At 41.6% G+C, this 15,287-nt stretch overlaps 1 protein-coding gene across 1 annotated transcript in view; it reads right to left on the bottom strand.

Moving 5' to 3' along the window:
* The window catches only part of SORL1 (sortilin related receptor 1), a 185,312-nt gene that overhangs the window by 129,442 nt on the left and 40,583 nt on the right, over positions 1 to 15,287 (bottom strand). The window contains exons 6-8 of the mRNA XM_019666166.1: positions 14,376 to 14,556; positions 2,625 to 2,726; positions 1,464 to 1,633 (exon numbers count right to left, since the gene is read on the bottom strand). Coding sequence (XP_019521711.1) covers positions 1,464 to 1,633; positions 2,625 to 2,726; positions 14,376 to 14,556 — 453 coding nt within the window. The remainder of the gene's footprint in view (positions 1 to 1,463; positions 1,634 to 2,624; positions 2,727 to 14,375; positions 14,557 to 15,287) is intronic.

Here is a 15,287-nt window from a genome sequence, read left to right as displayed (position 1 = left end):
AGTGTGAACTGGAGTTGCCAGAAGAGACTTAATCCAGGAGTTGATGCAAAATTACAGGAAATGAAGAAAAAAAAAAAAAAGATAAATCACATGGGTGTCCCCTTAAAATTATTTAAAACACTGTTCATTCATGTTGTATGCACTTTTCTCTATACAATGCAATTCACAACTTTTTAAGTGGTAAAAAAAAAATGTAATAGGTTAAATCAAATGATATCCATCTTCTGGTCAAAACCTTCCATTCCACTCAGATGAAAAAAATAGTTCTTCCCATGCCCTAAAGGGCCCTATACAATCTGAGCCCTTGGCCCCTGTCTTTTGGATTCTCTCTCCCCTCCTTCAGGTGTTTGATCCACCCTGGCCTCCTCACTGTTCCTAAAACAAACCAATGAAGTCCCACATCAGACTCACTGTGCCTGCTGTTTCCTCTGTTTGCAGGGCTCTTCCCCAGGTATCTGCCTGGCTCCCTTCCTCCCTTCCTCATGGAATTCAGGCACCTGCTCAAATGTGACCCTCCTGGAGCAGCCTCTTGTGATCCGCCAATATAAAATGATACCGTCATAAATCCCTGTCCTCTTATCTTCCTCAGCACTCACCATTACCAGGTAGATTACATATTTGTTCATATTCTGTTTTCCGATAATTAGAATGAACGCTCCATGCATCAGGGATCTTATGCTGATTTTTCATTGCTGTACCTGGATCAGGGTCTGGCACAGGGCAGCAGCACATGTGCTGAATTAACTGATGACTAAATGAACTGCCAGCATGAGGCGAGGCAGTAGATAGCAATGACGTGCCCTCTGACCTGGTGGCCATGGGCTTGGAGCCAGACCTCACTGCAAAGCAGCCAGCTTCACCAGACGGCTCTTTCCAAGAGCAAAGAGTGATCCTAAGCACAGTCAGACACCTCTCAAAAGTCTGGTTTGTCACACAACAAATGAGAATAAGTGAGTTTGTGGCACTCAGGAATCATAGGGCCATCGACAAGTGCCACCCACAAATTCATAACATTGATCCCTCCCAAACCCCAGGCTCTTCCACAGCTCAGGGAATGCCCATTACTACAGAACCACCCCAAGCATGTGATTTACTGATACAGGATCAATGACACTGGTGTCTTTCCACAAACACCCACAAAACAATACCTTGCACAAAAACCAGAAAACTGAGTGAAAGGAACCCAAGGGAGAGGATGACACAGTGTTTGAGATTCTCAATGTCATCTAGAGCATCAGTGCTGAGCCTTGGCATCACATAAAAATCACCTAGGTAAAATCCTCATACCCCAGCCACACCCCAAACTGGTTAGATTGTCAACTTAGGGAACATGAGCCAGGAATGGGGTTTCTGAAAGCACCCTTGGTGAGTCCAAATGTGCAGCTATTGTTGAAAACCACTCACTAGAGGTGGGTGGTTGTGTTGATCTAAGGGAGCCAGGGAGGGGCTTCTGTACTCCTTACCTCACCAGGGTGTCACTGCCAGCCCCTCCTGGGCTGTAATAGAGCACGTTCTCCAAGGACAAGGAGAACTTCAGCCCCTCTGCCTCTGAGATGTACAAGTTGGTGCGGTTGTTACTATGACTGACACACACGAACACCTGGTCCTCGGAGGCATCCGCGATGTAATATTCCTTCGGAATCAAAAATAAAAAAATACATAAGTCAACAAAAAGTGTATGTCCCGTGGGCTCTCCCTATACACACTAAAGCAATGACTTCCAAATGTCCCAGTGACAGATTTGGGCATGAAGCCCACGGAAAACTCCCCAACCTTGGCAAAGAAGCCTAGCTGATTTGCCCTTCGGAGAACCTGAGGCTGCTCTACCGCATAGGATCCTTATTGGAAAATGGGGCACAAAATAAGAATGGGCCGCTGAACTCCATAAATGACCTAAAAACCTCGTTTTAGTTAACAATAGCTCCCTTTTTTTCCCCGTAAGACCTTTCATTAGTGTAAAGTACAATATAGATTAACATGCATTTCCTTTCCTTTTATTTTCTCCCAAGTGACTAAAGGAAGGAGGAACCCATATAAAGTAAAGCACTGACAAGAGTGTTTTCTGTCAGATACTCCTTTGAGCTACTAACCTTCCACCACACCAGAATGCCACCTCCTCCCTGTGGCCGCTTCTCTGGTGGCCTGCGGATCTCTACATTATAATGCAGGCTGCATTTGACGATATATGGTTGTCTCCTCTGCTTAGTTCCCAACCTGTCTGTATCAAAAAGGTAGGACCCAAATCCTACACTTTTTTCGAACCTATCCACCTGTGAGCAACACAGCAGGTACTTAGGTAACTGTTGCTGTCACTAACTTCCTAGTCCTTCAGTACTGGCACACTGAGCCCATTGACTCTGCCTCTAAACCTCTCTGCCAATGCTTCTCCACTTAAAGCAAATTAAAGACTCCAGTTCAGCTCCACTTCAAACAGTGAGGAGTGAAAAAATAGACCAAGAAGCCCAGAGCATAATGGCTCTCACTAGATAGAGCCCTATCTGGAAAGTGACCTCAGGGAGCCTGGTCAAATAGCCACCCGGCAGGACATCCCCAGAGCACCCTTTCCGTGATCGTTTCATGGGAACAATGTCACTTCTTCCCATCCCCAAGCAAACCCCACTCACATTAATAGGATGTCTTGTGACAAACTGGGCTGCTCGCATGGGCTTCCGGCCAAAGGAGACCCAGAGCTGCACAGAAGGTGGCTGCTGACTGCCGAAGCGATGCTGCCAAGGAAGAGGAGAAAGAAATCAATTGTGCCACATCATAGCCACTCAAAATAAGTGAAAAAAGGGAACAGAAAAGTCACACCCCTCTGATTCTACTGAAAACAAACTAGAGTGTGAGTGCAAATGCACATTTTTGTGACATCTGCTGTCACTGGACAGCTTGCACTGTCCTGCTTTATCTTAGATACCCGGTCTGCAACAGAGTCCAGATACTCTCTGGATATTGGATGAGGAGGAAGGACAATGGTATAATTTGAGAACTTGGGATTGGGGAGGGGAACGGAGGCTGCCAAAGCTTAAGCAGAGAGTGAAAAGGAGAGGACTGTGTGATGAGGCTGAGGGGTGGGGGCAGAGCCTACAGCCCCAAAACCACCACAGGGTGAGATCAGCCACACACCATGCATATAAAACATATTCTCTTCTCCTGTCTCCTATTTTCATATTATAAGTACACTTGAGTTACAAGGCTTTAACTTGCACCAAGAGTTAACAGAATTTTCATTGATTCTGTTTTTCAAATTTTTAATACTTCTCATTGATTAAGGTCCTTTGCTAGAATATGTTTGCTTTGGTAGAGTATGCCACATAATGTTGACCACAACACACTGCATTTTAGAGATAGTAAACCATGGCGGAAATCTTGAAAATGTGTATAAAAGCACTAGATTAAGAGGAAATCACTGAATCTCTCTAGGTCTCAGTTTATTCATCTACAAAAGAAGACGCTGATTTAGATTAGGGCTTGTCCATTGGATGGGTTTAAATGGCCAAGCGACCCTGTACATACATATGCCAATATTTTGTGTAGGGAGTGTTTCATTTTGCGAGGGAGTGTTTATGCTGCTTACTAGCTTCTCAAAAGGGTCAATGATTCGAAAGAGGATAAGAAGCGCTAGAAAGGCTCTATGTGGTTTCGCACTTCTAAGAGGGAGGCACACCCTCGCGCAGACAGAATGACACACATAATGACTCTTACACTCACTGGACTGTTGGGATCCCTAGCCAGAAGGGCTTCATGTATCTTTGACTTTGTCATTCCTGTGTCTTACAGATTTTAAATTCCTACGAGTAAGGAACATATCGATTTCTTAACTAATGTAACCACAACTGAGTACCCTGTGCCCAGGTATGCCCAATGAATACTATGTGAAGAGCAAACTGATGACCATGAGGTTAGTTTTGATTCATTTGAGCAGTACACACACACACACATATATATACATATATATATATATATATATACACACACACACACATATATATATATATACACACACATATATATATATATATTAAAACCACCACTGAACAAATGGGTACAAGTAGTTTGTTTTAAAGAAGTCAGGTAGAGAAGTACAAAAGACTGCTTTTGCAAAATGGCACCGTGAAAACCAAGTTAATAGACTGTACTCAATATGGGACCGTAGGAAATGATGGACCTATTAAAAATGTAAAATGTATGACCTGAATGAGAAAACAGTTCCCAGCAAAATATGTATAAATTCCAAAAGCCCTCCTTAAGTCAATAAAATTTTACAGCTGTGTATAAAAGTCAGATAATTAGTTTAAGTCACCCTATGTGGATGCTTATGAATATATATGAATACACAGATATCAATGAAACACCTACTTTTATGTTTTATATTTTTTCGCTACTTCCTACTGTGGTTACACCTTAGAAAGGAGCCATTTTTTTAGTGACCCTCAAACCCATCATTAAATGTTCTTAATAAGCGCTGAGGGAAGGCCTGAGAACTGAGAATGTATACCAAGGCAGGTCTTACTCCATAAATGCAAAAATCACCAAATACAAAGGTCATAAAAAAACCTCAAAACACATCTATCCCACTTCCTTCTGGAGGAATTATTCCTAAACCCAGACAATTCATGTTCACTCATAATGTATTCTTAAAGAGTTATTATAATATTTCACTGTCACCAAGAAAAATATTAACAACTAAACTATGGCACACTGTTGATTGTAAGATGTATTGTAAGGCCCTAATACTTTTCTTAATAAACCATGGCTTTTGTGGTTGTTGAGTTGTTCCTTATCATTATGATAAAGGTAAACATGCTTATAAAAAACATCCAACAGTACAGGCAGGTACAAGGTAATATGCAGACGTTCTGCCCCCTACTCTCCACTCTAAAAGACTAGTTTTTTTTCCTTTTGTGCAACTACGTGTGATCCTGTGACTCAGTACTAATCGATGAGATGTAAAATAGAACTGTTGTGTTGGATTTCTAGGAAGGCTGCTTAAGGGGACTAAATCAGCTGGAAGCGGTCCTGTTTTGGTCTTTCTGTCTTTATCCTTCCTAACTCCAGTCAAGACTCAAAGGTTAGTACAGATGTCTTGGACCATGAAGGAACCTTGAGAATGGAAATCATTAGTTAGGATGATAGAAGAGAGAGATAGAGGCCTGCGTCCCCAGTATCACCAACATACCAATATAACCCTAGATTGCCTACCCCCAGGCAGCACTGACTGGATAAGCTACTTTTATTTCTAGTTTGTTATTTCTAGCCTAATACAATGCCAAATTGATACAAGCAATTTTATTTTTGAACATGCAAATTAGATCATGATAGAAATTGTTGTGCAACTGCACTTTTTTCATTAACAGACCATCTTACTGTTCTACAATTAACTGTTTTCATTAACAGTGAATCTTAGACATATTTCATTTAACAGCTATTGATGGGCATTTAGGTTATTCCAGAAGCACTCTTCAAAGAACACACCTGTATATATTACCGTTCAGAACCACACAAGAATATTTGCAGGATGCATTCTTAGAGTCCCTAGATCAATATTCTCCTTTTTGATAGATAGTATAAACGGCCTTCCTAAAAGGCATACCAGTTAATACATCTACCAGCACACATAACTTCACCAACAACTAGGAATTATTTAAATGTTTTAATTTATATGCCAGTATTACAGGGTCTAGAATTTATGATAACATTTTTTTTATTTGGTATCTTCATTTTCTAATGAGTAAAAATAAATTAATATAAGTGCCTGAATAATCTGAATTTCAGAGAGTACATTTATACTTATGTTTGAAATTATGTCAACAGCAAAAAGAAATGAGAGGTCAAGGAGAAATGAGCAGAAAGAAACTAAATAAATGACACACGTTGCCAAGAAAGATCAAAAGATGTCACAGTGAGCTATTTGACTGACAGTTTCTCAGAGCAGATTGGTGGGCCAATGAGGAACCCCGAGGCCCGTAGTGGACAAGGACACCAGTTCAGAATCACCTGGCTGTAGTATTCACTACCACCTTCTCCTCTGAAGAAATAACAAAGTTTCAGCAAAACGTCATCATCCATGCTAATGTTGTTTATACCTAAATATTTATAGATAAAATGATATAGCGGGAGTTTGCTTTAAAAATACTCCAGGAAAAAATAAGTAGTGGGTAGATAGGTGAAAAAAAGATTAGCAAATGTAAGATAATATTGAGGCTGAATGAGGGCACATGGGGAGGTCATAGCAGCATAAACTGTTCTTTGCTGTAGGCTTGAAAATGTCCATAATAAAAAGTTTGCAAAGTTAACATTAATTGGAAGCACTTCCAGAATGGCAGAGTAATTCTGAAAATCTGTTCATTTGTAACAGCAACAAGAACATTTGACAAAACGTCTCAAAATCAACTTTTTCAGAATTCTGAAAATTAAATAAAGGCTTGCAAAACCCAAGGAGCCTTTATTCAAGAACAATGATTGAGGCTCAGCAACAATAGCCAACTTTGTGATATTTTAACTTGCCTTAACCCTACCCCCTTCTCTCTAGTTCTGCAGTAGCCTTGGAAACCCAGTTTCACAGCTACAATAGTTGTGAAAAACAGCAGCCTAGCGGCCACTAGAGAACACAGAACAAGTCTGGAGCTTCCAAAGTGTCCCAGAGCCAGAGGGTTGTCACTATCTGATCTGCCTAGTGGCTTGCTTAAAAGCTGCATTCTCAGGTCTTCTCTTTATATAACCTGATTTAGCTCACTGTACAAATAGACCTATAACTAGGGTATTTATGAAAAACTGACAAATGTTTAACATCATAACTGCTGGATCAGTATTGCCACTTGGAGCTAGCAAGAGGATAACTAAAAAGCATAAAAGAAAAAACTGGGGAAGAAGACATCTGTGAAAGGCTTTGATAAGCTCTGAAATATTCCAGGGAATCTACAAGGTCATACACACAGAGCTGTGAGTGTACTCAGGAAAGAACCAAAAAGGGCCTATTCTCTCATGTCTGGCTAATAACTTTGAGGCTCTACACAAGCAGGAAATAAAAGTCTAAGCAGAGTTGTAAACTGCATTGAAGGCATGTCACCAACACTGGATCAGAGGCCCTTAGCAAAGGCTGCCAGACTTATTGGTTCAAAGCATTTAAGGAAATTTCTGATCAGTCATTACCTGACCATTAAGCTAAATTATCAAATACTTCAGTAGGCATACACAATGAAGAATACAGACTTTACAAAATTAATGCGGGAAACTCACAAAACAAACAAAAAAGACAACAAAATAATAATAAAAAGCAACCAAAAAAAATCCTGGGAAGGGGGGTATTCTGATGAGAGGAGCTGCCACATTGTATCATTTAAAATGTCTGGTTTTGGCCAGCAGAGTGGCTCAGCTTGTTAAGAGCATGAGCTCTGAGCAACAGGGTCGCCAGTTCAATTACCACATGGGCCAGTGAGCTGCGCCAGAGAGCTGAACTGCCGCTGAGCTGCCAATAGGTGGCAGGATGGCTCAGCTGGTGAGAGCACATGCTCCTAACAAGGCTGCCGGTTCGACTCCTGCATAGGTGCATAGTATGGTGGGCTATGCCACCTGCAACTAAGATTGAACATGGCGCCTTGAGCTGAGCTGCCCTAAGCTGCCCACAGGCAGCCAGGTGGCTCAGTAGTTAGAACCTGTGCTCTTAGCAACAAGGTTTTCGGTTCAACTCCCGCATGGAATGGTGGGCTATGCCCACCCGCAACTAAGACCACAACTAAGATTAAACACAGCACCTTGAGCTGAGCAGCTGCGAGCTGCCGACGGGCGGCCGGATGGCGACTGGACTTGGAGCTGAGCTAGCTGTGCCCTCCACAACTAAGACTGAAGGAAAACAACTTGGCTGTTTCCCTTCACCAATTCCCCAACACTGTTTCCCTTTCCCAATAAAATCTTTAAAAAAAAAATAAAATAAAATGTCTGGCTTTCAACAACAAAATGCCAAGACAAACAGCAAAGTATATCCTATAAAAACACACACACACACACACACACACACACACACACACACACACACACAGAGAGAGAGTCAACAGAATCTGTTTCTGAGAAGGGCCAGAAGCTGGACTTAAACAAAAAATTTAAATCCCCTATGATAAATGTGTTCAAAGACCTAAAGAAAACCATGTCTCAAGAATTAAAGTATGAGAACACTGTCTCACTAAATAGAGAAAATCAATAAAGAAATAGACATTAGAAAAAAATAAGCAGAAATTCTTGAGTTGAAAAGTACAATAACTTAAAAAAAAAAATTCACTAGAGCAGTTCAACAAGAGATCTGAACTAGCAGAAGAGGCACTGAACTTAAAAAGACACTAATTCTGATGATCCACGCTACAACATGGATGAAACCTGAAAACATTATATTTTGAAAGCAAACAGTCACAAAACGTCATATATCATATGATTCCCTTTACTTAAAATGTCCTGAATATGCGAATCCATCAAATCCATAAGGAAGGAACTAGATTTGTGGTTGCCAGGGGCTAAGAGGAGAGGTCACTGGCAAGTAATGCTAATGGACATATGGGGTTTCTTTTAAGGGTGATGAACATGTTCTGGAATCTTGTGATACACTAAAAACCACTAAACTGTCCACTTTAAAAGGGTGAACTTTATGGCATATGACTTATATCTCAATACAGGTATTACAGGAATTAATGTTAAATTTATTGGTATTATAATTTTATTTTTAATCTGTAAATATGTTTGGGTTTTATTGTTGTATATGAGCTATAAGCAGAAGGTGCCTATACCTAGCTTTATGTTTGCATATATTTAAGAAAATCATAATTAAAATAATTTGTCAACAGTTGGTTTTGGTCAGTTATCCCAAAATTCACAACTCAACTGTGGTCAGTTAACTTCTCAGGTAGAAGCCCACAATCCTGAAGCAATTACCAAGTTTTTCTCTTATCTCTACCAACATTAGAGACTTTAAGTCAGCATAATTAAGGTTAGAAATTAGTTTTCAATAGTGAAATTAGTGGCTGGTTGGTCAAAATAGTGAAAAGTATAAATGAGCTCTCTAGCATGCAAGATATCTGAACTGGCCATAATATCCTAAAGAGAACACCCTGGAATGAACAGGGCATAAAAATTTAGGGAAGCCTGTTACCTGAACTTCTGGGGATAATGCCTAAGAGTTGTCAAGCTCTTGCACTAGAGCAGGGGTTGGCAAACTTTTGAGACAGAAGAGCCGCCAGGGATCAGCAAACTGCGGCTCGAGAACTGTGGCTCTGAAGTAAAATTGAAAATGAAAATAAAACTATCATAGTTTCATATAAAATTTTTAAAGAATATTATTCACATAATGGTGATTATGTAAAATATATTTATGGCTCTCGAATAATTTTTAAATTGTTGTGAGGGACAGAATTGGTTCTTCCAGGAGTCGGCAAACTTTTGAGACGGAACGTACCCAAAGAGCTGCATGTGGCTCGCGAGCCGCAGTTTGCTGACCCCTGCACGAGGATTCTGGTTGCCTGATACCAACTGAAAGGATAACAGAATCCTGCCTCTGTAACAAGGTTGGCAAACTTTTTCTGTATAGGTACTTATAGAAATATTTTAGACTTTGTGGGCCATTCTGACTCTATGCAACTAACTATTCAATTCTGCCACTGGAACATGAAAGCAGTAATAGATGACACATAAGCAAATGAGCATGGCTGTGTTTCAATGAAACTTGATTGACAAAAACAAGTCACGCACCATAGTTTGCCAATCCCTGTTCTAGAACCCTGTGTCTGCATCAACAGAGAGGAGACTCCATGCAACCCACACATTGGGTCCATTCTTTTTTTTTTTTTTAAAGACTTTTATTAAAATACAGCTAACATACAATATTACATTAGTTACAGGTGTACACAAGAGTAATTCAACACTTACATACCTAAAGTAATCACCATGATAAGTCCAGTAACAATCTGACACCATGTCATGCTATCACAATATTACTGACTGTATTCCCTATGCTGTACATGACATCCCCATGACTCACTTGTTTTATACCTGGAAATTTGAACATCTTATTCCCCTTCACCTTTTCCCCCGCTTTTAAAACTTTTCAATTACTGTTGACATTCAATATTTTATCTTAATTTTAAGTGTGTAGCAGAGTGGTTAGACATTCATCTAATTTAAGAAGTGATCCCCCTGACTAGTCTAGTACCCACCTGGCACTATACATAGTTATTACCATATTATTGACTATATTCCCTATGATTTACTTTACATCCCCATGACCATTTTGTAACTATGAATTTGTACTTCTTAATCCCTTCACATTTTTCACTCTACCCCCAAACCCCCATCCCCCTATCATCCTGATAAATCTAGTAACCATCTGACATCATACCTAGTTATTACAATATTATCAACAATAGTCCTTATGCTATGCCCTATATCCCGATGACTATTTTGTAAGTACCCATTTGTACTTCTTTTTTTTTAATTTTATTTTTTCATTAGTTTCAGGTGTACAACACAATGCAATAGTTATACTTTTTACCCCTCAAAGTGACAACCCCCTCCAATCCGCCGCCCCACTCTACCCCACATTGGGTCCATTCTTTAGTGATACTCATTTGTGCAAAAAATGTCTAAGCCTGGCTTTCATGACAAGTTAGTTGTGAAGCTATAGAAAGGCATCTAACTCTCATCTACCACCAACTTTCTAGCAACTATTGTTATTTTATCTACCAGAAAGAACCTAACAGCTGTATATTACTACGTTAACAAATTAATGTCAGTCTGCAAAGGTGCCTCGTTGCTTTAACGGACCTATCATTTTCATGTGGACTATTAAGACAAGTGAACTTTACGTCAAAAAACAAGGAATAGGGCCGGCCGAGTGGCGCGATGGTTAAGAACTGGCTTGGGACGCCAGAGGGCCCCCGTTCGGATCCCACATATGAGGGCCAGTGACACTGCCCTCCACAGCTAAGATGCTGAACAACAGCTCAACCTGGAGCTGGGCTGCCGTGAGTCGCCAGCAACAGCAGGTGGGTTGCCTTGGGCTACCGTGTGTGGCCGGCAGCCAGCGTGAGCGGCCAGCAGCCGCCATGAGCGGCCGTCCAGAAGCCGGTGACTGATCTGCCTCGCCCGGAAAGAACGCAATGATGGTGCCAACTTGGGCCAGTGAAGCAATTTCCTCCACAACTGGACTGAAGAACAAAAGGACAGCAACTTGTCTGTTCCCCTTCCCCCAACTCCCCAGCACTGTTCTCATCCTCTAATTCCCCAATAAAAATCTTAAAAAAAAAAAAAAACAAGGAATAAAAATTAAACTTGGGGGCTGGCTGAGTGGCTCCTTGGTTAAGAGTTGGCTTAGGAGCGCAAGCTCTGAGCAGCAGGGCCGCTGGTTCAGATCCCACATGAGGGCCAGTGATGCTGCGCCCTCTACAGCTAAGATGGTGAACAACAGCTCAACCTGGAGCTGGGCTGCCATGAGTCACCAGCAATGGTGTAGGCTGCAGCACCTGCTGCAGTGGGCTGCCATGAGCTGCTGTGAGCGGCCATCCAATGGCCGGCGACCAATCTGCCTCAGTCAGGAAGAGCGCAATGATAATACCAACATGGGCCAGTGAAGCAACGTCCTCCACAACTAGGCTGAAGAACAAAACGACAGCAACTTGTCTGTTCCCCTCCCCCAATTTCCCAATAAAATATTTAAAAAAAAAAAAAAGTTAAACTTGGGTTAAAAAAAAAAAATCAAAGGGTATCAAACAAAAAGTACACATGAAGTAAGAGCCAGGCCAACAGGACACCAGAAAGTTCTAAAGACTTGGATACATGCTCCAGTCCACAACCCAGGGAGCTGTCCCCACATATTTTAAAAAACTAACTTGCAAAGAATTGTAATTATTCATGGTGCTGAAAGAAAGCGAAAGAGTTAATGGCCCAAAACCGATTTTCTGTGATTTTGGCAATTAGTTGCTTGACTTTCCTAATTTGATTTGAATCCATTTAACATTAAAGTCACTCGGAATTCCCCAAACCCAGGCAGCCAGAGCGTTAGGCACACCCTAGACAAGTTGTTACACTTGTAGGGCTCAACACGCCTACTGATAGGGTTATTCAACCAAGGCCAATGTTGTTTATCCTTATGGCTTAGCACTCTAGTGTAATAAAAAGGAGGAAAACAGCCATTTTATCATCCCCTGCCAGTTGTGTTTATTCTCTCATCAATCTATGCATTGAAAAATGTTTCTTTGATAATATAATTATTATGAGAAGCATCTACATATAGAAAGCCTCAGGGAAGAGTTTCTCAAATTTAGGAGATTCTTAGGCATCCTGGGGCTGCTCAGGGAAAAACAATGCATTTGCACCCTGCAATCTGCATTTGTAATAAGTGAGCTCGGTGATGCTGCTGAAGGTGCTCCTAAGACCACAATTTGATTTGAGTAACACTTCCAGGTGGTGACCCAGCTCACCTTACCTATGATAGATCCCCTAGCTAACACCACTGACCTTGGGATCCAGTAGCCCATTCATGTGTCGAAGAAGCCAATACGTAGCTAGTTTTGCCACTAATACCATAAAAATAAATAAGCCGTACAGAGAATTGAGAATTGACTGTTAAAGTACTAATAATTTAATGCCCCCCCCCGCACAATTTGCTAGCCTATGTTCTCTAAATTAGGCAGCCAAAGATGGCATTCATTTAATTCTGTTCATCGTCTATGTTGCAAGCATTGTGCAAGATACTGGGTATTATATCAGTGATGATCAAAACAGATACCGCCCCTGATCTTACCATTGGCCAGGAATAATAAAAAACTTACCTCTGGCATTCTGTAAATCACCTATGTCTACAGAACAAACATAGCTGCTAGATCAGAATGGATGGCGCAGAAAGCTCCAAACGGGATGTAACTTAGACTTTTGGGCATGAGATCTAGAAATAATAGGATTCAAGGTAATGCACAACATCTCGCAACCTCGGCCTTGGCTCAGAACAAATTTGGGAATCAGTCACTGTGCTTTAAAATTAAGAAATTAAAACCATACCAAAAAATCCAGCCCCAAGAAACTAAAGCAAAAAGACCTATGAATACTGGAGGACTGGAACTCAGGACTGCCCAACTGGATATCAAAAGGTACCAGTCCTCAGGACTTATTTCTCACCTGTGAATTCCCACCACCACATGCCTGCCCAAGGAAATTCAAGGATGCTTGTGTTCTTTAGGTTGCTATTGCAGAGTGTGTGAGTGTGTGTGTGTGTGTGTGTGTGTGTGTGTGTGTGTGTGTGTGTAAGACAAAGACAAAAACAAACAGGCAAGGCAGGAAGGGAATGATCTAGGGAGTGTGACTCAAGGGAAATATCCTGACAGAAGAAAAACTGACATAGTTTGGTGGTTTAAAAAAAAAACATTTCATAAGGTATGTAATGGGGAACCCCTTTTTTTTCCCTGTTGAGGAGATTCTTTTCTCTCTCGCCTCCCCCCACCCCAAATCCCAAAGGGACTTGACCTACTTCTGCCTGGCCAGCTGCCAATCATATAAATAAGTGAGAACCTGGAGGAAAACATTACATCTGATTTTTGTCCACAAGTTTAACAGTGATAGAAAGCAGAGCAACCTCTCAGTAACCAGAGGCCTCCAACAGAGCCCGAGGTCAACAAGCGAATGGCCTCCATTAAGAAAGCAAGCTTACAGTCCCCCAGGATAGTAGCCCAGCCTGCTCTTGGCCAGGCCTGGTTTTTTCCCTTTAACTGTACAGAATAGTTGCAACTTATAACTTGATACAGTTGCAAGGCAAATCTTATTAAATAGTCAACTGTGGTTTTAAATGAGCAAGCTCTTTATTTCAGCATCTGGCTCCAATGCATCAAATCAAGGGAAAGATTTTTCCCAACGGCTGAGAGTTAAGCTATTTACTGACAGCTGGGAGCTTAATTACTGCTTTTCTTAGAGCATTAACTCCCACTAGCCAATGACTACACATTCTATTAGCCATGTAAATTAACATGGGTCCAAAATTCGCAAAGAAATCAGCCTAAATAAAAGGAAATCAATCAGTGAGATTGAAGAAAAATGCCACTGAGCCCCACCCCTCCTTTCTGAGTTCACTGGGATTTCAAAGAAATATGTGTTTGTCAAGGGTGCTTGGCTACTGGGAAATGACCAAACTCCTAGAGCCTAGAGACCCTCTGAGCGCGTGTCTAAGCTTCTCCAGTCCTCAACCTCCGGGGACTTTCCAAGCCCTTTGGGAATGTTCATATATGTCCAGCACGCTTCAGTTGAGCTCTCCCAGGCACAGCGACCTAGGCCCTGCTTGTAGGAGCTCACCTGCACGATCACAGAATGCCAAACCTCAGAAAGGTTATTCCTCAGTGCCTTGAACTTACCACCACCTTTGTAGCAAACATGTACTTGTCTCGAAGCTGAAAGTCTCTCACTTCCTCGAGGATCACCTCCTGGTTTTCCCGGGACTGAAAGAAGTCTGTACTTCGGAAAACTGTGGAGTAACCAGAGGGTTCATGCCGTTCAATGTAGATGGTGTTTGGCTTGTCGTAGGGATCAATTCCCCTAGAAGGGAAGGAAAAAAAAAACAACGAAAAACGATTATTATCATCATTTCCATGTTTAATCATTGGAGGCATGGAGGTTCTCCATGCATACAATCAACTAGAACTTAGGGCCGCCATACTGGGATCTAGAAATGATTTTCTCTGTGCTGCAAACATATTCCTTTGCTTGCTCCTCGGCTCAGCACCAAGGGAGAAAAACTGCCATCTGTAATGTGTTTTGTGTTGTTGCTGTTGTTTTCAAAGCATGCTGGGTTTCCACTCAAGGCAAGCTCTGACCAGGCTCAAGACGAGTGGAAAGAAGAAAAAGTAAAAGGCAGAGTGTTTTGGAATCAGTAAGCAATGGACCACTTTAGACTGTCAGCAAGTTTCTGGCCTCATTATGAACCTCAGAAGAATGAAGGAGAGTGCTTCCCCAGGATGCTGTGTTCTCAGAAGAATAGCTCAAGAGGAAACCACATGAGAAACCAGTGAGCCTGATCGTTTGCCCTTTCTCTTCTGTCTGCTCTGTGCTGTTGCTGTTGTCACCTATCTGTGCAACCAGGATTCATTCAGTGCAAATATATGTCCCGCGAGGCTCCTTCACAAACTCTCTCTTGCACATACTGATCTCCTTCAGACACACAGGGCTTGCTTCTTCCCCGTGCTTCTGTCAACACCACACCCCTCTGCAGGGATGCCCTCACGTACATTTTGATTTGCACCTCTAAATCCTACGCATTGTCTGAGACC

Source organism: Hipposideros armiger, unplaced genomic scaffold (genome assembly GCF_001890085.2).
Source record: "Hipposideros armiger isolate ML-2016 unplaced genomic scaffold, ASM189008v1 scaffold_463, whole genome shotgun sequence".
Lineage (NCBI taxonomy): Eukaryota > Metazoa > Chordata > Mammalia > Chiroptera > Hipposideridae > Hipposideros > Hipposideros armiger.
This window is presented reverse-complemented; position numbering and strand designations above follow the sequence as displayed.